This window comes from Temnothorax longispinosus, chromosome 4 (assembly GCF_030848805.1).
Source record: "Temnothorax longispinosus isolate EJ_2023e chromosome 4, Tlon_JGU_v1, whole genome shotgun sequence".
NCBI lineage: Eukaryota > Metazoa > Arthropoda > Insecta > Hymenoptera > Formicidae > Temnothorax > Temnothorax longispinosus.
The window spans coordinates 17,223,677-17,248,523 of NC_092361.1; the positions used below are offsets into that span (position 1 = coordinate 17,223,677).

Consider the following 24,847-nt stretch of genomic DNA (forward strand, 5'->3'; position numbering starts at 1 on the left):
TTAACTTGATTTGGTCTCAAGAATATGATGTTGCAATAGTTCCCTGTTTTAAACACTTGTGTATACAGAATTATTTTAAAAAGTTGAGGTACTATTGCAACAGCATATTCATAACATATGTATTATACATGTATACATATATACACGTACTTATTTATTTATTGCAAATTACCTGTTTTAGTCAAATGAAATAAATACAATAATTCATCAATTAACAGATCCTCTTCGGTATGCTGACATTCGTGACGAGGTAATAACATAAGTTTCAATAATAAGAAACAACTGAAATAAATTCTTTAAATTAAATTAACAATAACTCTGTGCACAGATTTACCAGTTTACATTACAAACAATACATCATCCATTGAAATTCACTGGACTAGGTCTCTTCTATTTTGGCAATGGCTTTTTAAGAAAAGTTCGTGTTCATATCTATTTTATTAAATCTTATGTACTTCTTTTTCTTATGTACTAAATTATAAAATATAAGTCAATGAATTTTAATATTCTGTCTTAGATAACATTTTTACTACTAGGTATTTTATTTTGTAATGAATATGTCAAGTCAACATTCGAAAAGCTATTGTAAAATTTTGTCTCGTACGATTTATCTTTTATCTTTTACATTAAAAGTTAATTAACACTTGTTCCAGTTTTTTTCGACAATTATGACGTACGTGATCATCATAATCCAGTCGAAAGTATCTAAGACATCTGTAATCTATTAAGAAGAGATAATCAAATTGATATCTCGAAAAAATATAGCAAAAGATCCAACACACAACGATTGTTTCTTGCAAAATAAGAATGTATTTTTCTATTCTGTCAATACCTTGCGAATAATATGTTAATACTATAGCAATGTTGTATTATTATTAGAATGTGCAATTTCCTCAAGTTTTATTACGTGCTAATTGCATGAATAATTTCAGATTCGTTATTTCATTACCGACAACAATATAAGAACAAAATAATGGTTTTGATTAAATAAAACAATAATGCATATAAAAATGATTGTAAATTATTTACTTCTCAGCATTATCCATCTAAAAAATCTTACAGTAAAATCCATACTGTTAATCCAATAAATTTTCGAACTCTAATAAATTCAAATTTTACTTTAATAAAATATAATATTCATCAAAAGGATATAATAAATAAAAAAACAACCATAACTTTTTGTATTTTCATAAATTTAAAAAGTATTTCTCTTTTCTGTATCTTCTCTTTTAATGCAACTGTATTATTAATTTATTTTACTATTACAAAAAAAATTGCTATTAAATGACTGCTATTGTTTTTATTATTATCATCATTATCTTTCATGACTTACCAATAATATATATTTCATTTCCCCAATATTTCATTTTCACCAACATTTTTCTTGAAATAATGATAGAACTATATCCAATTAATAATTAATTTGACATAACATTTTATCTTTAAACATCCTATAAAAAAAAATTGCATGTTTGTTTAAGTATATGTGTCGTATAGGTAGAAATATCTATGTGTATAAACTCATCAGTCCAATATTAAATTTTTTTATTGTCGGTCTGCACGTACAAATAAATTTAGTTTGGTTATTTTAGGGTTTCATATACAATAAATAAATATGCACATATATATATATATATATATATATATATATATATATATATATACATACATACATATAAATGTGCAAAATGCAATTCAAAAGTAAGTGCATATACCTTGTATGCTATGCGAATCGATTATCTCAACTGCGCTACCGTTTAATGATTTAAGGACATTTGCAATATAATTAAGTGTAGCCATTTCATCGTAGTGATAAATGTGAAATTTGCATAATATAAACGTTGCAACTTGAAAACTGTAACAGTTAGCACATAGAATTGCAAGGGTCTCCATTATGATCGACTCTATAGAAAAGGCGCTAAGTCCTATTTCCTTAGCCGCCTCTTTTTTAGGTTTCGGAATTCTTAGATATCCTTTAAACCATCAGTCTAGATATCGCTTGAGTATTTTCTATATATTAACTGTGTGGAGTGTTTATGCTTGTGCGTTATATTATATGACAATTCTGTTTTCGCTGAAAAATATGTTTAATGGTTTACTAGTAATTTTTACGGTAACAACAAATTTGTTTGTAGCAGTAATATCCATAATTATCACCATTTGTGAACACGAGGTACGAATTTTATTTATCAATGTTTTAATAAAATGTAATATCTAAAATAAAACAAATAACATACAATAACACAACCTAGAATATGAAAAAAATAACTGATTTCAACTAATTACTCATTTAGTTTATTTAAAAATATATAAAATAAATTTTTCTATCTTTGAGATACATTTTACATATTAATCTTTATTGAAATTAAGGTGCAATCAACTAATGAATTTTGTTTTAATGCATTATACTACATAATTTCATGTATAATTTTAATAAAATGTATATTGTGTACACTGTGCTTTACTCCTAAGTGTATCATTGTAGACATGCTTTATATATATATTAAATCAGGAGAAAATCTTCTAGTTATATAAATTTTATGGCTGCTGTTATTCTCAGAAATATTGGCAGCATATAAGGAAGTTAGATCTTGTGGATGATACATTGGAAGAACTCGGTATACCCAAAGAATACCGTAAAATGAGAAATTTAACAAGAAAAGCGTTAATTACTTGGTTTTTAATGATCTGCGCAACATGGACCTTGGATTCTTTAGTGTGTATAGGAATACTCCATGATACAAGAACCATATTTATCCCTTTTGTTACGACATATACCGTATACGTAAACAGTATCACGGATATAACATTTATTCTTCTTCTAAGGTTTGCTTATTTTGTTATATTCAATTCTCACAGCAAATACAAAAAAAAAGATTAAATTATTGTATGTTAATATTCCATAAATAAGCATTTATTTGCATTATCCAACTTAGCACGTATGTACATAAATATTTAGAAGTTTGGAATACACTTCTGTATCTATGAAATTAAAAATTTTATGTAAAAGAAGATAATGAGCAGATATTTTTTTGTTTTTATTCTGTTATGTCTAAAAAAATTTAATTATGCTTTTCCTAAATATTTTTTAAATTGTAGACATATCGGTGACAGGTTAGATAAAATAAACGACCATATTATTAATCAACTATCAGAAACAGAAGACTGTGGACTAAGATGCAAGTGGAAAAAATTTCTTGTCGTTAATGGCCACTACGTTCGAAACGCTAAGAATCGCAAACACATATTATGGACCGTAATGTAAGTTGCAAATTTTTTAATTTATGTAATATAGAAGAAGTAAATTTAACTTTTATTTTGTTTTACAACATGTCGATAAAAATTCAGCTCTAATCGCCCTAATATGTTTAACTGACGCGATATATGTAAGGGAGACTGGGGCACCATGAGCCATGGGTCATTGACTGTTTAGGGTAATCCAGAATGTTTAGGTTGATTCAACTGGTATCATGTGACAGTTATTTCGTTGCCCATACTTTGTATCTAGGTGACAGTCATCAAAGTCCGTAGTCTCGTGACGCACGTGACATAAATGGTTTTCGTGATGCGTAAATAACTTTTGACTATTTAGAATAAATGTTTTAATATTGTTTTTGTAGTAAAATATATACATACTAAAAATTAAGCGTAACTTTCTAGCATCTTTTTTCATTTTACTACACTACGGATAATCATATATCATTAATTTTTTTTATTACGTTTCGCCGTTTTCGGCGAATTAAGTCCATTCGAGGTACTATGGGACATCCAATGCTGCGGCACCATGGGTCACACACGCCACCAAGGTTGATGATAGATAGATAGGTTGATGATAGGTTGACGATATATGTTATTTTTTATTGAAGAAAACATGTCAGAAATTAGTTTTTCTAAAAAAAAAAAATATTTCAGTAGTGGGTTCTGATATCTTTGTTTGTCCTGCCCAATCCTGAACAGTGCGTCATAAGAAAACGTATAAAATAAAATTTCTTTTCAATTTTTGTAACTTTTTCGTTATTTCTTGAATAAATAAACCTAGTTTTTGTATGTGACTCATAGTGCTCCAGTGAGAAACCCATGGGTCCCGTGTCTGTGAAGTTGGCATATCATTTTCCAGCAGATCAAAAATAAAAGGCAGTTCTTGTCGCATGCAGTCGAGTTCTATAGTTCCTGATACTTTTTAGTAATAGTTCTGGTGATTTTACCCAAAAAACAGTCGATCGAAAAAATGATCTGCTAACTTCCCGTAGCAGATCATTTTCTAGCAAATCAAAAATAAAAAAGAGTTCTTGTCGCATGCAGTCGAGTTCTATAGTTCCTGATACTTTTTAATAATAGTTCTGTTGATTTTGCCAAAAAAAGTCCATTGAAAAAATTATCTGCTAATTTTCCAAAATCTCGGAGTTCCGGTTTATTTAAAATATTTTTCGAATAGTTCTGAGCATACTGAAGCATTTTCTAAAAAGTTCTCGACATTAGCAATGTTGTACGATTGTTTAAAAAATTAATACCGCCCAAAAACCGAGTACTTAGAAAGAATAGGGTGATATGCTGTACGAAATGTCGCAGTTCCGGTTTATCTAAAATATTTCTCGAATAGTTCGGAACATACTAAAGCATTTTCCAAAGAGTTCCCGACCCTGGCAATGTCGTATGATTGTTTAAAAAATTAATACCGCTCGAAAACCGAGTATTTAGAGAGAATAGGGTGATATGCTGTACGAAATGTCGCAGTTCCGGTTTATCTAAAATATTTTTCGAATAGTTCTGAACATACTAAAGCATTTTCCAAAGAGTTCCCGACCCTGGCAATGTCGTATGATCGTTTAAAAAATTAATACCGCTCGAAAACCGAGTATTTAGAGAGAATAGGGTGATATGCTGTATGAAATATCGCAGTTCCGGTTTATCTAAAATATTTCTCGAATAGTTCTGAACATACTAAAGCATTTTCCAAAGAGTTCCCGACCCTGGCAATGTCGTATGATTGTTTAAAAAATTAATACCGCTCGAAAACCGAGTATTTAGAGAGAATAGGGTGATATGCTGTACGAAATGTCGCAGTTCCGGTTTATCTAAAATATTTCTCGAATAGTTCTGAACATACTAAAGCATTTTCCAAAGAGTTCCCGACCCTGGCAATGTCGTATGATTGTTTAAAAAATTAATACCGCTCGAAAACCGAGTATTTAGAGAGAATGGGATGATATGCTGTACGAAATGTCGCAGTTCCGGTTTATCTAAAATATTTCTCGAATAATTTTAAACATACTAAAGCATTTTCTAAAGAATTCCCAACCCTGGCAATGTCGTATGATTGTTTAAAAAATTAATACCGTTCGAAAACCGAGTATTTAGAGAAAATAGGGTGATATGCTGTACGAAATGTCACAGTTCCGGTTTATCTAAAATATTTCTCGAATAGTTCTGAACATACTAAAGCATTTTCCAAAGAGTTCCCGACCCTGGCAATGATTGTTTTCAAGCGGTATTAATTTTTAAACAATCATACGACATTGCCAGGGTCGGGAACTTTTTAGAAAATGCTTTAGTATGTTCAGAACTATTCGAGAAATATTTTAGATAAACCGGAACTGCGACATTTCGTACAGCATATCACCCTATTCTCTCTAAATACTCGGTTTTCGAGCGGTATTAATTTTTTAAACAATCATACGACATTGCCAGGGTCGGGAACTCTTTGGAAAATGCTTTAGTATGTTCAGAACTATTCGAGAAATATTTTAGATAAACCGGAACTGCGACATTTCGTACAGCATATCACACTATTCTCTCTAAGTACTCGGTTTTTGGGCGGTATTAATTTTTTAAACAATCGTACAACATTGCTAATGTCGAGAACTTTTTAGAAAATGCTTCAGTATGCTCAGAACTATTCGAAAAATATTTTAAATAAACCGGAACTCCGAGATTTTGGAAAATTAGCAGATAATTTTTTCAATGGACTTTTTTTGGCAAAATCAACAGAACTATTATTAAAAAGTATCAGGAACTATAGAACTCGACTGCATGCGACAAGAACTCTTTTTTATTTTTGATTTGCTAGAAAATGATCTGCTACGGGAAGTTAGCAGATCATTTTTTCGATCGACTGTTTTTTGGGTAAAATCACCAGAACTATTACTAAAAAGTATCAGGAACTATAGAACTCGACTGCATGCGACAAGAACTGCCTTTTATTTTTGATCTGCTGGAAAATGATATGCCAACTTCACAGACACTGGTGTCCCGGATATGGGGCACCTTAAGTCATTTCTCAAAAAATGTGTTTTAATTTTTTTCTCAAAAACTAATCAATATTTGCCAAATACGCTAAATAAATTTTAAAACATACATAGTGCTTTAATTATTTTAAAAAATGAGATTAAAAATCTGATATTTAAAAGTACTTTTCAGAGTTTGAGTTTTTGTGGCTCATGGTGCCCCAGTCTCCCCTATATGTATAATGTATTTTAAAAATAATAGATTATGTAACAAATACAAGTATATTTTTAATAATTATTTGTTTTTTTATTAAAATAATATCTTTTTAGACATCTCCATTTGGAACTTTGCCGAACAGCTCGCAATATAAATAATTTCTTCGGAATACAAATGACTTTGCAAATGATATCCTCTTTTGTTACCTTAAATGGAATGTTTTATTTTGAATATTACATAATATTGCACCTGAAAGAAATAGCCAAAAATAATATGGCATTCAACATACTTCTTTCTGATACAATGTGGTTTTCCATACTTTTTGTGAAACTTATATCACTGAATCACATTTGCGAAAGCGTTAGCGCTAAGGTAAACACTTCTTCATTAAAAAAAGTTATTTTTATAAGTTACAAAGAAGTTACATAACAAATAATATAATCCTTTAATCTTTTTTGAAGATTAATAATTGTAAATAACAATTACATTCAAACAAATATTAATATTGCAATTACAAAAATTTCTTTCCAGTAATAAAATATAAAATTTTATATATGTATGTTACATAGTTAACTCTAAGTTATATATATACACACATATATATATTTAATGTTTTCACGACCTCCCGTTTTACAAAAAATATTATTATTGTAAATATAACACTATTTAAAAAAAATTATAATATTAATTTCTGTTTTATATAAAAATGTCGATTTTTTTATTGATAACTATGCAATTATAAAAAATGTAAGGAAATACTTAATTTTATATTATTTCAGGCACAAAGAACCAAGAACATTATTCATAAATTAACAAATCTTATTTATTTTGCTGAAGTTCGCGAAGAGGTGAGATGAGTCTTCTATATATAATCACCTCTTGATTCAAAATAATTTTCATTTAATTACAATTACAATGTAACACAGATTTACCAATTTGTTTTACAAATATCATTACGGCCATTGAAGTTTACCGGATGGGGGCTATTTTATTTTGGCTATGACTTTATTCGCAAGGTTAATCATTCATATTATCATTCATATACTTCTATACAGAAACTTAGTTTACTAAGTTGCAAAATTTCCAATAATAATATTTCTATTTGATATTTCCCTTTAGTTCTTCGTCTGGACTCTCACCACTATTATTTTTATGGCGCAAATAAATTTTATTCCTGTATGGATCGAAATAAAGAAAGATAATAGAACATATTACAGCAAGTAGTAAGACTCATATATGCAATTATGAAATTTTTCATTTCTTTTCTAATTTATTATTCAATATTTTTATTTAATATTATAATTTTTTAAAGTTATATAAAGTGTAAATAATTACAAATAATTTATTATTTTTTATGTATCATGATTAATGCCTCGTATACATATTATACATTTATCACATTAATTTATATTATATATGAATTGTATGCATCTATTTCTATTAAACAAGAACTCTTTTAGCATTTGTAAATCATAACCTTATTGATGAAACCGTAGTGTATAAGGCACCTATACCTCCTCACCCGAGGAACTTGAAAAAAAACCCCTTATTAAGTAATATCTATATGAAATAAGAATTTCTTTTATTTGAAATATTAATGCATATTGATCATGGAGTTATGTACGTTAACAAATTGATTTGTTATTTATTCTAAATTTATGGCCACTTTATCTCTTATATAATTTTAGTAAAAATTTTAATACAAAGTTAATCATCTTAATTGAGGAATGTTTGCAAGTAAGAAACATTTTATCATTATTAGCATTAATGGTCAAGAGACATAGATCAACTACATACTACATTATTGTGTACATATAGGGGAAAGTTAACTAATGTATAACGCTAATGCATTGATCTATTTATTATTCTATCGCCTTGTTAACGAATTATGTATCGGCTCGAAACAGTCAAACAGATGTCAGTTTACGGTAGAAACTACGATTGTGGTGAATATGGTGACTACTATAAAAGAAGCTCTATATCCTCTGTTCTTGATCTTTCACATTCTCGGTTTAGGCATTCATACTCTGAAGAAACCTTATTTAAATATTTTTTATAATGTGACATTGTGGATCGTTTACAGTTATCTTTGGTATTATGTAGTGATAGGATTTAAAATAGAAAAATGGTTTATATCAGGTTTAAATTTAATTATTCTTCAAATGAACTTTCTTGTCAGCATTATATCTATTATTATGAGTTCATATCAACACAAGGTATATATATATATTCAACTTATTGTTATATCAATTTATAAAAGGCTCTCTATTAATCTATTATAAATTTTTATAACAAAAATACAATTATTTAAAATTTTTTACATAAATATAATTTACAACAAATATAGATTGTATTTTTATCTAATATTGTCTAGAGAATGCGGATGTTTATAAAAAGACTTGATACTATAGACAATACGTTGGGAGAGTTAGGCACTCCTAAAATATATCGGAAACTGCATATATGTGTAAAAGGAGTATTAATTGGATGGCTAATGTGTAGCCAAACAGCCAATATAATTGATATGATATGGTGGTGTTATACAGTGGAGAATCAGTGGTGCATGGTTATACCTTATATTGTAAACCATTATCAACACGTCAACATGCTTGTGGATCTAGCATTTATAATTTTTCTGTGGTGTGTACATTATTTCTATTAATATTATATAGTATGTTTCCTAATTAATGTATGTACACATATACTTAATGTTTTAACTATCTTTTATTTTGTAAAAAAAATATTATTATTATAAAAAATATAACACTATTTAGAAAAAGTAATATTTTAAAATTATAATTTTATATTAAATATAATCCATATAATTTATATAATTTAAAAACTAAAATAGTATATAATACAGTAGATACTTTACAACTTTAAATAGAATGAGATACCCAAGAAATTTATATGCTTTTGAAATTATCTGGAACTCGTTATTCATAAATTTTGGAATTGTACAATTTTTCCTTTGCAGGTATATTGGCACTAAATTTGACAAATTAAATGAACATATGAGATGTTTGTTGTTGGAAGAAAAACATAATGTAAAATATATATGGAGAAAAGTTGCACCGCTCACTCGTCGACGTATCATGTGCATTAAGAATTTCAAACTTGTGTTGTGGACCACAATGTAAATCAGTACACAAACATACTTCGACATATCATTAATTTTAGCCTGATTTAGCATTGTGTGAAAATGATGTATTTTTGGTAGAACTTGGGGATTTATTTAGATAATATAATTTATATAGTTTAAAAAATGATTTTTCTCAATTCACCACTTTTTTGAGTTCTTGTTAACAATTTATATGTTTTCATAGGCATCTCCATTTGGAATTGTGTCAGCTTGCTCGTGAATTAAATGAAATGTTTGAAATACAAACGACTATGGAAATGGTAACTTATTTGATATGTTTAACAATACTACTGTATTATATTTGGGTACAGATAATAAGAGAAGATAAGTTTATGTTGTCCCCACTGAATTGGATTGACATCAGTTTCTGGATGTTTCTATATATGTCCAGGCTCTTTTGCTTAAATTATGTTTGTGAGAGTGTCAGCGCTAAGGTAAATCCGTACATAATCGAATAGAATATGTATATGTATATATATATAGGTATATATATATATATATATATATATATATATATATATATATATATATATAATTATCTGTCTTAGTATAATAATCTAATAATCAAATTAGAATCAAAGCCATTTAATAGCCTAATAGTCTAATTTATTTATTGCAAATTATCTGTCTTAGTCTAATAAAATCAATACAATAATTCATCAACTAACAGATCCTCTTCGGTATACTGACATTCGTGACGAGGTAACATAAGTTTCAATAATAATAGGCAACTGAAATAAATTATTTAAACTAAATTAATAATCATTCTGTGCAGATTTATCAGTTTGCATTACAAATAATACATCATCCATTGAAGTTCACTGGATTAGGTCTCTTCCATTTTGGCAATGGCTTTTTAAGAAAAGTTCGTTTCCATATCTATTTTATTAAATCTTATGTACTTTTTTTTCTTATGTACTAAATTATAAAATATATGTCAATGAATTTTATTATTACATCTTAGAATACATTTTTATTACTAGTTATATTTTGTGATAAATATGTTAAATCAACATCCCAAAAGCTGAAAATATTGTCTTTATTTATTTTTTATCGAAACTTGTATTCCCATTAAAATTTAATTAACACGACTTCTTTCAGTCTTTTATAACAATTATGACGTACGTAATCATCATAATCCAGTTTAACGTACCTAAAACACCTGTAATCTATCAAGAAGAAATGATCAAATTGATATCCCGAAAGAATATAACATAATGCCCTAAGATTGAGCACACAAGAATTGTTTCTTGCAAGTAAAAATATATTTTACTATTCTGTTGATACCTTGCAAATTTTATGTAAATAGCAATGTTGTATTATTATTGGAGTACGTAAATTTCTCAAGTCTTATTATTTGTTAATTTTATAATTTTAGATATATTGTTTCTTTGACAACAATATAAAAACAAAATAATGGCTTTATAGTTAAATTAAACAATAATGCACATGAAAATAATTGCAAATTGTTTACTTCTCAGCATTATCCATCTTAGAAATCTTACAGTAAAATACATATTGTAAATCCAATAAATCTTCGCACTTTAATACATTCATATTTCATTCAAATTTTAATAAAATTTAATATTCATCAAAAGAATATTACAAGTAGAAAGCAACAAATCTTTATATTTTCGTAAATTTGAAAAGTATTCCTCTTTTCTGTTTCTTTTCTTTTAATACTATTGTATTATTATACTATTATAAGAAAAACTGTTATTAAAGGACTGCATGCAATTATTTTTATTATTATCGTTGTTTCTTTCATGATTTACCAATATATATGTATACGCAATTATATGCAGGTTTATATTATATGTAATATTGCATAAGAACAATCAACATTCTTATAAATATCGGTTTATTTATCACATCGAGCAAATGAATTTGAATAAATAGTGTAATCTTACAATAATGATAATTACGGCAACATCTTTATAACTTGAAATAATATAAATTTTTATATTTTACATTCATTATAAGTGTAATATATCACTTTATTATAATTTTAATATTTTATATATCAAAATTTAGTATAACTTTATAGAAGTTCAATACAACTCTTTTAAAAAATTATAAATGTTTGTTTCTTCCATCTACCTTTTCCCTTCTTACTATATTATTGCATAGATCTAATGTTACGATTAAAACGTGACACTATTATTCGTGTTTAGTTCATTATCACAGTTGTGTATTAGCTAATCAAATAAATACTATACATTATTACAACATGACAATTTATATTCCAAATATAAGCACATTACAAATAAAAAGTATTATTAAGTCTAATTAACAATTTTAGTTTAAGTTTTTTATATACATATATTAAAATCTTTATATACATACAGTAATTTAATTCAATGTTTAGAAAATTAATTGCTAAAATTTTTTAATTTTGTCCGTTTTATAATTGACTTTCATATAACAGACTAAATGGTAACAATTTAAATTGTAATCTTTTAAAGAGACAAGTTTAAAACACATTAAAATTAAATAATCATATTTCTTTTACGTTAATAACACAATTTATTTGCGTTCTATTTCACTTTTTTTAGATTTCGGAATAATCAGATATTCTTTAGGGCATAGATAACTTTGATACGCCGTAACGTCATGAAGAACAAATCGTATAAACCTCATCTTTTTTTAAATTTGTATTGAAACTCCATGTTTTATGATAGTTATCAAGACATTATTAAAAAAAAATTCATTCCGCCATAAAGTGCGTCAAATTATGCAATATCTATAGATACATAACTTACTCTTGAAAAGTATACGGACGGCAGAAGGAAAAAAGATAAATTCAAAATCTATCAAATGCTCTTTAAACTACAGACTTCATTCTTTAGAATAAAAAAAGAGCTTTCAATTTCGACAATTTTTTGTGGAATTATGCTTATTGGAGTTATATGTGAAATTTTGATATAAATTTACTGTGTTGTGATAATTTTGTTGACCAGTGTATTTTAATTGAGCAATGTCCATAAGCTAAAAACTATTTGTTTATTATTCGCATTAAAAGTATTAGGGTCAAGATCAATTATGTCATTAGGTACGTTTATGGATTCAAATAATATACAGCGCTAATGTATTGATCTATAAATTCTTCAGTCATCTTGATAAGCTATGTCGGCTTGATAGTTATGTCGGCTAAATAAAGTTCAACAGATATACAATTTCATACAATTTCAGTTTACAATAGAAACTACGATAATCAAGAGGTATGGTGACTACCATAGAACAAGCTTTACGTCCTTTGTTCCTGATCTGTCATATTCTCGGTTTGGGTGTTCACATTTCAGGGAAACTTTATTTAAGTATATTCTATAGTGTGATATTGTGGAGCGCTTACAGTTACCTTTCTTATTATGTGATGATCGAATTTAAAGTGGAAAAAATCTTACTATCAACTTCTATTGTAATTAATGATGGATTTAACTATTTGATCGTTATTATATCTATTATTATGAGTTCATATCAACATAAGGTACATATGCTTATATATTCAATGCTTACGTACTAATCTGTAAAAGCCGGTTAATCTATTATAATTCTTTATAAACAAAAGTATATAAACATCTAAATAATTTTTACATAAATACGATTTACATTAAACAGATTGTATTTTTTCCTAATATATTGTCCAGAAATTTCAGATGTTCATAAAAAAACTTGCTGCTGTAGATGATACGTTGGAAGAATTAGGCAATCCTAAAATATATCAAAAGTTGCATGTGTGTATAAAAAGGGTATTAATTGGATGGTTAGTGTGTACCCAACTCATCAATATAAATGATATGATATGGTGGTTTCACACAATGAAGAGTTATTGGTGCATGATCATACCTCATATCACGAATAATTTTCGCCACACCAACGTGTTTGTGGATTTAATATTTACAATTTATCTATGGTTTGTATATTATTTAAAATATTTAACTATATTGTATACTTTTACTTATTAAATTATATATGTATAATTAGTTTAAATTAAAACATATTTTAAAAATAAGTTGTTGGTGCAAAGCATATGATATTTTTTAGAGATATAATTTTTCTTAATAAAGATAGTTTAGTGATAAATGTAATCTACATATAATTTAGAAAATAAAATAGTGTTCTATATAGTATTCTTACAAATATAATATTGTAATATAATATAAATAGCAAAATATATGCTTTTGAAGCTACTTAATTGTAGCGTATTCTTCATAAATTTTGGAATTGTACAATTTTTCTTTTGTAGGTACATTGGCACCAGATTTGATAAATTAAATGAACACGTGAGATGTTTGCTATTGAATGAGAAATATAGTGTAAGATGTACATGGAGAAAGGCAGTGCGACCCACTCATCGATATATCATGTGTATTAATAATTACAAGTCTGTGTTGTGGACGACAATGTAAATCAATACACAAACGTACCTGGATAGATTACTGATTTTCGTCTGATCTAGCATTACCTGAAAATGTTGCATTTAGGATTTGGCAGAAATTTGAGATTTATTTAGATAAAATAATTCACTTAAATTAAAAAAATAGTTTTTTTCAATTTAATATTTTTCTATGCTCTTATCAATAATTTATATGTTTCGATAGGCATCTTCATTTGGAATTGTGTCAACTTGCTCGAAAATTAAACGCAATGTTTGAAATACAGATGACTATGGAAATGGTAGCTTATTTGATATTTTTGATAAGATTATTTCGTTATATTTTCATACATATAACAACAGATAAATTCATATCGTCATTATCATCATATCTGGATTGGATTGATATTTATATTTGGGTGTTTTTATACGTGGCCAGGGTTTTCTGCTTAAATTATGTTTGCGAGAGTGTTAGCGCGAAGGTAAATCCATACATAATTTATAGTGTAAATATATGTATAAAAGTATACACATATTCTTATTTATGGCAAATTATCTATTTTAGTCTAACGAAATGAATACAATAATTCATCGATTAACAGATTCTCTTCAATATGCCGATATTCGCGACGAGGTAAAGTAACTTTCTCTCCCAATAATAAGAGGCAATTGAAATAAATTGTTAAAACTAAAATAACAATCATTCTGTGCAGATTTACCAGTTTACACTACAAATAATACACCATCCATTGACATTCTCTGGACTAGGTCTCTTCCAATTTGGCAATAGCTGTTTGCGAAAAGTTTGTTTCTGTATTATCTTCATTAAATCTCTCATTTGTTGCATATGTTACACTTAATGATAAAACATACGTTAGCAAATTTTACTATCACCGCTAAGATAAAGTTTTGTTAGTATTTTTTGACGTACTGGAAGTATAAATCGGCATACGAAGAATCAATCTAGAATATTATCTTTATTTATCTTTTATTGAAAGTAATGTCCGCATTGAAGATTAATCAACACAACTTCTTTCAGTTCTTCATGACAATTTTGACGTTTATGATTATCGTAATCCAAATGCCTGGTGCGTCTAAGACATATATGGGCTTTTAAGAATATGACCAAATAAATAATATCCCCTAAATCCCCTAAAGAGATATTAATTAGTACAATACAACACGCAAAAATTATTATTTATAAGTCAAAAATATATTTTCAAAAAACTGTGTATTCTGTCAATATCTTACGAATAGTGTGTAAATTGCAATGTTATTATCACTGCGCAAATTTTACAAGTCTTACTGCGTGCTAAATGGCTAATTCAAAATATGTTATTTCTTTGGCAATGGTAACATTAAAATAGAATTAAGACTTTAAAATGTTAAAATTAAACAATAACATGTGAACATAATTGCAAATTATTCACTTCTCAAAAGTACTCATTGAAAGAATCCTACCGTAAAATCCTTAACGAATTCTCGCGTTTTAGTAAATTTTATATTCATATTAATAAAATATTGCGCTGTTCATCAGAAATGTATTGCAAGTAGATAACAATAAAATATATGTCTATACTCTTATTAATCTTAAAAATATTTCACTTTTCCTGTTTCTTCTCTTTCCATGTAATTTCATTATCGTATTATATTACAAATAAAATTGATATTAAAAGTTACTAGATTTTGTAACATATATTAAATTAATATTTGAAAACTGTTATTTTTATTATTAGCATTATTTTTCATAATTCATCAATATATGTATCTATCTATATGTATATATAATTTAAGCAAATTTAATATATGTGTACATAATATTGGACACAATTAAAATAGATTGAATTTAATTAAAATATAGTTCTCATAAATATTAATTTACGTAATTCCTTTTAATATGCGTAAATGCTAGAAGAAACATATGTTATGATTAAGGGCCACTTCGACCAAGCTCCGATTAACTTAATCGTTGATTAGTCCATTGGAAATGATCAATCGGATTTATTCATGAAGCAAATTGACAAATGTGATTGGTTATTTCCAATGGACTAATCAACGATTAAGTTAATCGGAGCTTGGTTGAAGTGGCCCTAAGATCTACAGCTGCAACTCGACACAATTACAATGCAGCAGACAAATGAATTTAAATACACAATTAGTATAAACTTGCAATAATAATAATTATAACTAGATTTTATAACTTAACGTACCAAATATAAATTTTGCATTTTAATTTTAATATAAACATGATATACATTTAATATAAATTTGATATATTTCATATATTCAAATTTATATTTGTTATATTTCATATAATATACCATAGAATATATTTCATATATTCAAATATGATATAACTTTGTATTGTAGAAATTTAATATAATTTTTTTTTTAAGTTTAAAAATGATCTTGTTTTTTTCATCTCTCTCCTCTCTTCTTGCTATTATATTATTACATTGTGATAGATTTAGTGTTATGCAATTAAAACATATTACTTGTGTTATTATCATCAGACTTGTTACCTGTTAATCATCATAATATACATATACCATAAAGTATGTCGGCACGTAGAAAAAATTGCATTATATAAACTAACTTTAGCAAGAAAAATATCAAATAAATTTGCATCATACACTATAAACAAGTCATACGTAAATTAAATATAGCATTTGAGTTATTAGGTACTTACATGCAAGATTCAGTAATGACTCATTTCTTTTGTATTTGAAAATAGATCGATTATTTTAATATGGGTAAGTGCCAAATAAAATATATATTACAATTACGAAGATCCGCTGTCGCGCTGGAACTTGGCACTTGGCATTCCTGTTAAATGAGCTTAAACAAGCAGTTAGTGTAAACTTTTAATAGTGATAATCATGGTGACTACTATCCAACAGGTGTTGCATCCTTTTTTTATTTTGTGCTTTATCACTGGTTTAGACTTTTACCCCAGAAAACAGCCGAGAATTCAGTGGACCGTAAACTTAAGTATTTTATATTCTTTGACAATCTGGTTTGCTTATATCTACGTCCTTTATTTTATAATTATTGGATTCAGAGGAATAATATCCACATCAGGGAAAATAATTCACGAGATTAGCACATTCACCACAATTGTGTCTGCAATTATGAGTCATTATCATCAAAAGGTATAATTCAATTTTGTTGTATTTATACAATACAGGGTATAACAAATAATGTGGGACACACTTTAGGAGTGAATTCAGGATCCTAAAATAACAAAAAATTAATATAAACATACTAATGCCTGAAATCACTTTGTTTCCAAGTTATCGCTATTTCTATTATGACAACTCTGTGACTCTTAGACAAAAATAATTTGCAGTTCACACAATACATGTTAGGATTTTCAAGTATCGTACATTTCATATGATAAAAGCATAATTACCTCGCATATATCTTAAAATTACCTCACAGATTTGAAATATTACTTGATTACTTGTTTCAGAGATTTACAATATGTTTAAAGAAGCTTGCAATTGTGGACGATTCCTTGGAAGAGCTGGGCACTCCAAAAATGTATCAAAAAATGCATATGTGGTCGAAAATAGTGATAATAGGGTGGCTCGTGCTCAGTCTTTTTACAAATTTTTATGACTCGTTGTGGTGGCTAAAAAAAAGTGGAAACGCATATGTATCTTATGCATTAAATCATTCCATTCATATTAATACGTTGGTGGATTTGTTATTTATATCGATCTTATGGTTTGTACAATATCTTTAATATTTAGTTATAATAAGTTTATGTATTTTTATTTATACACTAATATTTTGTCATCTGTAAAAGTGCTTTTTGTGATTCCCTCGTTAATTAATAAAATCCGATTAAAATTAACATTAAAATTAACAATTAGCAATTTGAGTAAACAATTTTATGAAGTTTTTTGTGATTTGACAATGATATTATTTCATATTAGTGTAATTGTAATTCTTAATATAATTTTTCTAAATAAAAGGATAAAATTAAATATACTTTGTAAAAAAGTTATCGAATATAAATATTATTGATGTTTTGTCGTACATTGTACAATTCATTGTCTGAATAGGTATGTCGGCACCAGATTTGATAAAGTGAACGAGCATATGCAGTATCTATTAGTAAGAGAAGAACATGGGCTAAGATGTACATGGGAAAAACCTGATGTAATTGTTCATCGATATATCTTGTATACTGATAATTACAAACGAACATTGTGGATCTTAATGTAAATCAGTATACATTTATATACATAGTTAAGGGAGAGAATGGAATTGAAAAATCATAAAACAAACCTAATGTCGGTGAAGTTGGCATATCATTTTCCACCAGATCAAAAATAAAAGGGAGTTCTTGTCGCATGCAGTCGAGCATTATAGTTCCTGATATTTTTTAGTAATAGTTCTGGTGATTTTACCCAAAAAACAATCAATCGAAAAAATAATCTGCTAGTTACTTCCCGTAGTAGATCATTTTCTAACAGATCAAAAATAAAAGAGAGTTCTTCTCGCATACAGTCGAGTTCTATAGTTCTTGATACTTTTTAGCGATAGTTCTGGTAATTTTGCAAAAAATTCATTGAAAAAATTATCTGCTAGTTTTCCATAGCATAGAGTGAGATGCCGACAAAGTCTTGGAGTTCCGCTTTATATAAAATTTTTCGAATAGTTCTGAACATACTGAAGTATTTTCTAAAAAGTTCCCTGCACTAACAATGTTGTATAAATTTTTAATAAATTGATATTGCTCGAGCGCCGCGTACTACTTTCTTTTATTTAATAATACGTCACATTGATTTACTTCTCAAGCTGAAGAACATTAATTTAAAATGCTCGAAAATTTACTTGCCACCTTTTTTGTTTTTCCTTAAATCTCTTGTTTTTAGAAACTTACATTAAATATATTTAGAAATGATTTATATATCCTTAATTGTGTAAAAAACCACTTACTTCAAAAATAAAAAAGATTTATATTTTAATCAAATCACATGTACTTCTCATCCTCAATAAATTATTAAATTAAAAAAATTTTATTTTAGATAATAATACAATTAATAAATTATAACAATTATTTAAGTTTTCATATTTATATGCCATAAGTTTTTGCATAATAACATATATCTTTCAACAGGCACGTACATTTAGAATTATGTCGTCTTGCTCGTGAATTAAATATGATATTTGGAATGCAAATGACTCTCGAAATGACATCCTGCTTCTTATACTTAACAGGATTGTGCCATTGGTTATGCCAGATGGTAATGAGAGAATATAACGATGAAGAGAAATATACAATATACTTGTACTTTAGACAAGGCACATGGCTTTTTTTATTTTTATTAAAGCTCTATACTGTAAATTACATGTGCGAAAATGTTTCTTTAAAGGTAAAGTCACACAATTCACGAATATTTAATCTATATTAATAAATTTCAAATTTTAGGCTAATCAAATTGACAAAATAATTCATAAATTGTCAAATACTCTTCGGTATGCAGATGTTTGGAAAGAGGTAATAATAAATAACAAATAATAAACACTAATTGTAAGAATAAATATAATAAGTTGAATAAACCATAATGATATTTATATACAGATTTGTCAGTTTACTTTGCAAATAACATATCATCAATTAAAATTTACTGGAATGGGTCTCTTCTATTTTGGCAATTCATTTTTACGAAAGGTACAATGCATTTATCCTTTTTATTCTGTCTTATATTTTGTAGATTAGTCTAAAAAATTAATCATTAAAATTGTTGGTAATACTTTTCTTTCATAAATTATTTGGTAATTTCTAAATTTTATAATTATCTTGTACACATGTGCAATTTAATAAAATTTTTTAGCAATGTAAAAAATTAATTTATATATTTTATTTCAGTGGGGCACGACAGTTGTAACTTTTGTACTCATTATGAGGCAAATGAAAATAGCATAAGTACTTATCTGATAATTTTTCTTCAAGAGAATAAGGAAGCTAATTTCTTGTCAAGCCTACCATATAAATTAATCAAAATTGTTCTTCGTAATTGTTTAAATATCATTCACTTAATGTACTAATATAATAGTAATTAAATAATATCATAAAATTCCATAAGAACTCTATCATTGTTTCATTTCCTGTCTAAAAAATATAATTATATACATCATTATAAAAAAAATAAATTTAGTTTGTTTAAATGTTTTTAACATTTTTATATAATATACTAGCTGGTTACCCGGGCTTCGCCCAGGAGTCGTTCTTCTTCAAACGACTTCATTTGTGTTTTAATATCCTTAATCGAAAAAAATTCCTTTATCAGTTCGGATACCAATTCCCAAAAAGATCGGTAACGAAAAACTATACAGTTTATAGCACTCCCTAGGAAATTCTACCTCTATTTTATATACAATTCTTTAAGATTCGGTCAATTATTTCCCGAAAAATTGGAAAAATTTTGGATACCGGTTCCCAAAAAGATCGGTAACGAACAACTATACACTCTATAACACTCCCCGGAAAATTCTACCCTTATTTTATATACTTTTGGTAAAAATTTGGTCGAATAGTTTAAGAGTGTATAAAGAACATACATACATACATTATACATACATACATACAGACATTCTATTTTATATATATAGAATATATATATATATATATATATATATATATATATATATATATATATATATATATATATATATATACATTTTTATTTATACTTCAAATGTGTACATATATTCATGTATATATGCACAGAAAGTAGCTAAGTGCTCTCTGTGTTTTAAAGTGCAAATAATTCATATAAGGATCGATTGTATCAACTACAGTATTGCTGAATAATTATTGCAATAATTATAACAGGTATCCGACGATATAATCAAATACCATTCCATTTTCGTGATGAATATAACGTTTACACTGTACAAACTTTTCAACTGTACAATTTTAATAGTTAGTACGTGGAATTTGAAGAGTTTTGATCAGATCATGGTTGATACCATAGAAAAGGCTTTGAATCCCCTTTTCTTAGCCACTTTTATCTTCGGTTGTGGAATTCTTAGATATCCGCTAGACCAACCAAGATATTGCTTGAGCATTTTCTATATATTAACTGTGTGGAGTGTTCATGCCTGTGCGGTTTATTATGTAAAAATTCAATATTCTCTGACTTTTTCTAATAGTTTTCCAGGTTCCCTTATAATAATAATAAATTTATTTGTGATAATGATATCTATAATTATCATTGTTCGCGAACACGAGGTATAGTTTCTCTGTATAATGTTATCATTTTATTGGTGTAATATCAAAAACAAAGTAAATAACGCACAATGCCACTTCTTAATTTAAGACTAACTAACTTCATCATTACTTATATGAAAAGGTGATAAAATAAAGTTTTGTGCCATTTGATTATATTTTCTACATTCATTAATTTTTGCCAAAGCTTGTAGTCAATAAATGTTGCTTTCAATATATCTTTTGTCTGATAACTCAATAAAACTTTGCTAAAATTTTTGTCATACACACACTGCTTTACACATTGCTACGAAACGTATCGTTATTGGTATATTTTATGTATATTTATTTAAGAGAGAGATTATCATAGTTCTATATATATTTTCTTTTGCTGCTCAGAAATTCCACACATGTATAAGAAAACTCGATCTTGTGAACGATACATTGGGAGAACTCGGAATGCCCAAAGAATATCATAAATTGAGAAATTTGATGAAATGTGCCTTGGTTATATGGTTTCTCATGGCATGCGCATCATGGACTTTTGATTCTTTAATGTGCATAGACGCATTTAATGAAACAAGAGCCATAATAATTCCTATTGTTATGGATTATAGTTTACATATTAATAACATTATACATATAATGTTTATGCTTCTTCTAAGGTTTGAAAATCTTTGTTGCAATTATTTACTGACAATATTTTTCAGTAAACGTATACGGATTCAGAAGTTTGCAATGCACTTCTATAAAACTTTTATAAAATTATGTTTTTACAAAATTTTTATAAAATTATGTAATTTTAGACAGAAGAAGGAAATAATTAAGTAACTCTATTTTTTCCTTTATCTACTTGTTTTTACTTTAATATGCACAAATTTAATTACGCTTTTTCTAAATACCTTTTAAATTGCAGACATATCGGTTCTATTCTGGATAAAATAAACTATTATATTATACAACTATCAGAAACAGAAAACTGTGGACTAAGATACAAATGGAAAAAGTCTCTGGTCGTTAACAGCCACATTGTCCGAAGTGCTGAGAGTCGCAAGCGTATATTACTTATCGTAATGTAAATTGATACACGCTAATGTAACACAAAAAATTGCAAAAAATAATTTTATTAATCAAATATAATTGATTTATTATATTATAATGTCTCATAATGTCTCTTAGATTTCTGTGTTAAAATTTATTCAAAGCAATTCTATATATTAAAAATTTGTGTCAATTCTATATACCAAAAACAATAAAATTTTTAAAGAAAGTTATCTCATTAATATACGTAACGTAATATAAAGATAAATATAACTTTTCTGTTGTTTTATGACATAATAAATCTTTTAATATAGATTCAGCTAATCCACCTAAGAGACAAATGATACATGCATATATGTATATGTACGTCCTAGAAAGAATATATAAAAAATCAATAGTAAAAGAGACCGAGGCTAGATGGTCCATATTTCAGAATTTCGAAGTTACAACTTCTCAGACAATATAATTGTTATAACTGACTGTACAAACGTAGTTACAGCCTTCTTCTTTATCGCGCTAATTATGGGCCAATTTTATCCTGGCCTAGAGTATGCTCTATTTCAATCATTTTATAAATAAAAATTACATTTATTACCTGAAACAGTATATTATATACTTGCAAGAAACTTCATTCTTACTAGTAACAGACCGCTTAACTGTATTCACTAACAATGGAGAATATTACTACAAAATTTTAAGAGGCTCGAAAATTTACTTTGCTATTACTAAATCAATTTTTCCTATTTTTTAACTGTAATGTTATTCCGATTTTAATAAAACTCAGGGAAGTGTATCTATGTTCTAATAGGATTATTTCGTGATTTTGTGCCATTCATTATTCCGCTCAAAATAAACACTAAAAGCAACGTGAGCAACATGCCCTTTGAGTCATTTAGCCCTAGTCTCTTCTAATGTTTCTTCTGGAAATATATTTGTTTATTTATGTAAATTTCTAGGCATCTTCATTTGGAACTTTGTCAAATAGCTCGCGATATAAATGGCTTCTTTGGAATGCAAATGACTTTGCAAATGATATCCTATTTCGTTGTCTTAAACGGATGGTTTTATTTTCAATACTACATAATATTACACCTGAAAGAAATGTACGAAAATAATATAGCACTAAAAGTAGCGCTTTCTGTCAACATGTGGTTTATTACATTTTTAATGAAACTCGTATCATTGAATCATATATGCGAAAGTGTTAGCGCTAAGGTAAATATTTTTAGTGGATTAAAAAAAAGTATATTTACAAGTATATTTACAAAAAAAAATTACATAACATAATCTTCGATCTTTCTAAAAGATCTAAAAAATTGAATAATAATCACAGCGCAAAGTAAATTTTAATATTACAAAGATAAACTTTTTCAGTCGTAACAGATTTAAAAATTTCTTTTTAGGAAAAAATTCACTCAATTATTATTAAAAACAATACAGTGTATTATTATATAAATAAATCAATATAATTAATTCTATTATATATGTTTCAGGCGCGAAAAACCAAGAACGTTGTCAATAGATTGACAAATATTGTCGGTTTTGCTGATGTACGCGAAGAGGTACGTATGACAAATCTCTCAACTCTAAAAAATCTTTATTTAAAAATATTTAAATAAAAATCGCTTTATTATGTAATGCAGATTTCCCAATTTGTTTTGCAAATATTACTACGGCCGTTAAAGTTTAGCGGATTAGGTCTATTTTACTTTGGCTACGATTTTATGCGTAAGGTTGGTCCTTAATTCATATAATATTTTTAAGTAGAAACTTAGTTTATACAAAGCTATAAAATTTCAAACAGTGATATTTTTGTTTAATATTTCCTTCCAGTTCTTCGCCTGGATTGTCACCGTTGTTCTTTTTATGGTGCAACTAGATGTTTTTCCTATATCTCAAGTTCTCGACAATTATGCATAATATAACATGTTACAAGTGTTACAACCAAAGTAGAAAAGGATACACATAGCACTTTTTTTACATTATCTTTCAAATTTCTTATTTAATATTCTTTTACTTTTGTTCAATACAAAGATTAGTTTAAATAATTGTTGTAAAAAATTCACGCAATAAATAATTAATTTTGCATTAACATACAAACATTTTTTATATCGATATAATGTATTATCATTTATTAATTATATGCATACATTTTTTAATAAAAACTCTTTTAACCTTTCTACATACAATATCGATCAAAATCGTGTTGCATCGTTCATGGAAAGAAAAGTCGTTACTTTAATAAAGAAAGACGTACATAAATGTTATAAAATTTTATTTTAGTACTGTTATTTTATACTTTGATAGGAATACCTTTTTTAAGAAAAAAAAACGAAGATCTTAATGATTTAATAGCGTTGTTTCATATTATCATCAACGTTATGAGGTTATTTATATTTTGTATACATGTACATATATTCATGTATATAAACACAGAAAAATACATATTACCTGCAAGTAAATATTACTTGTTCTAAGAATTTGATAAGTTCATATATCCGCAAATCTACCATAAAGTCATCACAAGGATTTAACATTGCGTCAATTGTAAAACCCCACTTCTGCTACTAAGCTGACCCTTTTTCAATTCATACAAAGGTTAAATGTAAAACGGAAAAAGTGT

General features: G+C 27.0%; 4 protein-coding genes and 1 long non-coding RNA gene across 6 annotated transcripts in view; 4 read left to right on the forward strand and 1 right to left on the reverse strand.

Annotated features, from left to right (window-relative positions):
- LOC139811699 (putative gustatory receptor 28b) overlaps positions 1 to 1,089 on the forward strand; it is a 4,749-nt gene extending 3,660 nt beyond the window's left edge. Inside the window, exons 5-7 of the mRNA XM_071776048.1 lie at positions 182 to 250; positions 329 to 418; positions 654 to 1,089. Of these exons, the coding sequence (XP_071632149.1) occupies positions 182 to 250; positions 329 to 418; positions 654 to 728 (234 nt within the window). The 3' untranslated portion in view covers positions 729 to 1,089. The remainder of the gene's footprint in view (positions 1 to 181; positions 251 to 328; positions 419 to 653) is intronic.
- The window catches only part of LOC139812403 (uncharacterized), a 339,231-nt gene that overhangs the window by 65,455 nt on the left and 248,929 nt on the right, over positions 1 to 24,847 (reverse strand). The gene's annotated exons all lie outside the window — the stretch shown is intronic.
- On the forward strand, positions 1,744 to 10,026 carry LOC139811665 (putative gustatory receptor 28b). Its single transcript, XM_071775989.1, has 9 exons — positions 1,744 to 2,042; positions 2,139 to 2,173; positions 2,561 to 2,826; positions 3,100 to 3,261; positions 6,555 to 6,813; positions 7,221 to 7,289; positions 7,368 to 7,457; positions 7,561 to 9,081; positions 9,419 to 10,026. The coding sequence occupies exons 1-8, from the start codon at positions 1,895 to 1,897 to the stop codon at positions 7,663 to 7,665; spliced, it is 1,134 nt and encodes a 377-aa protein (XP_071632090.1). The 5' UTR covers positions 1,744 to 1,894; the 3' UTR covers positions 7,666 to 9,081; positions 9,419 to 10,026.
- Positions 16,560 to 20,053, forward strand: LOC139811889 (putative gustatory receptor 28b). Of its 2 annotated transcripts, none has more exons than XM_071776345.1 (7): positions 16,560 to 17,110; positions 17,431 to 17,687; positions 18,029 to 18,187; positions 19,090 to 19,216; positions 19,402 to 19,470; positions 19,555 to 19,644; positions 19,843 to 20,053. In XM_071776345.1, the coding sequence occupies exons 1-7, from the start codon at positions 16,838 to 16,840 to the stop codon at positions 19,897 to 19,899; spliced, it is 1,032 nt and encodes a 343-aa protein (XP_071632446.1). In that variant the 5' UTR covers positions 16,560 to 16,837; the 3' UTR covers positions 19,900 to 20,053. The 2 variants fall into 2 exon arrangements, with proteins under 2 accessions (XP_071632446.1, XP_071632445.1); XM_071776344.1 differs by having other exon boundaries at positions 16,561 to 17,110; positions 19,090 to 19,345.
- On the forward strand, positions 20,918 to 24,361 carry LOC139811945 (uncharacterized). The gene is made up of 7 exons (XM_071776473.1): positions 20,918 to 21,207; positions 21,583 to 21,848; positions 22,100 to 22,258; positions 23,181 to 23,439; positions 23,718 to 23,786; positions 23,868 to 23,957; positions 24,058 to 24,361. Exons 1-7 carry the CDS (start codon positions 20,935 to 20,937, stop codon positions 24,142 to 24,144), a joined length of 1,203 nt encoding a protein of 400 aa, XP_071632574.1. The 5' UTR covers positions 20,918 to 20,934; the 3' UTR covers positions 24,145 to 24,361.

Bases quoted from the DNA above. Each gene is read 5' to 3' on its own strand.
- LOC139811665 (XM_071775989.1), top strand. From the start codon at position 1,895: ATGATCGACTCTATAGAAAAGGCGCTAAGTCCTATTTCCTTAGCCGCC. The intron at 2,174-2,560 runs GTACGAATTTTA...TGTTATTCTCAG, and splicing joins TCACCATTTGTGAACACGAG to AAATATTGGCAGCATATAAG. The intron at 7,290-7,367 runs GTGAGATGAGTC...AATGTAACACAG, and splicing joins TTGCTGAAGTTCGCGAAGAG to ATTTACCAATTTGTTTTACA.
- LOC139811889 (XM_071776344.1), top strand. From the start codon at position 16,838: ATGGTGACTACTATCCAACAGGTGTTGCATCCTTTTTTTATTTTGTGC. The intron at 17,111-17,430 runs GTATAATTCAAT...TACTTGTTTCAG, and splicing joins TGAGTCATTATCATCAAAAG to AGATTTACAATATGTTTAAA. The intron at 18,188-19,089 runs GTAAATCAGTAT...ATCTTTCAACAG, and splicing joins CGAACATTGTGGATCTTAAT to GCACGTACATTTAGAATTAT.
- LOC139811945 (XM_071776473.1), top strand. From the start codon at position 20,935: ATGGTTGATACCATAGAAAAGGCTTTGAATCCCCTTTTCTTAGCCACT. The intron at 23,787-23,867 runs GTACGTATGACA...TATGTAATGCAG, and splicing joins TTGCTGATGTACGCGAAGAG to ATTTCCCAATTTGTTTTGCA. The intron at 23,958-24,057 runs GTTGGTCCTTAA...ATTTCCTTCCAG, and splicing joins GCTACGATTTTATGCGTAAG to TTCTTCGCCTGGATTGTCAC.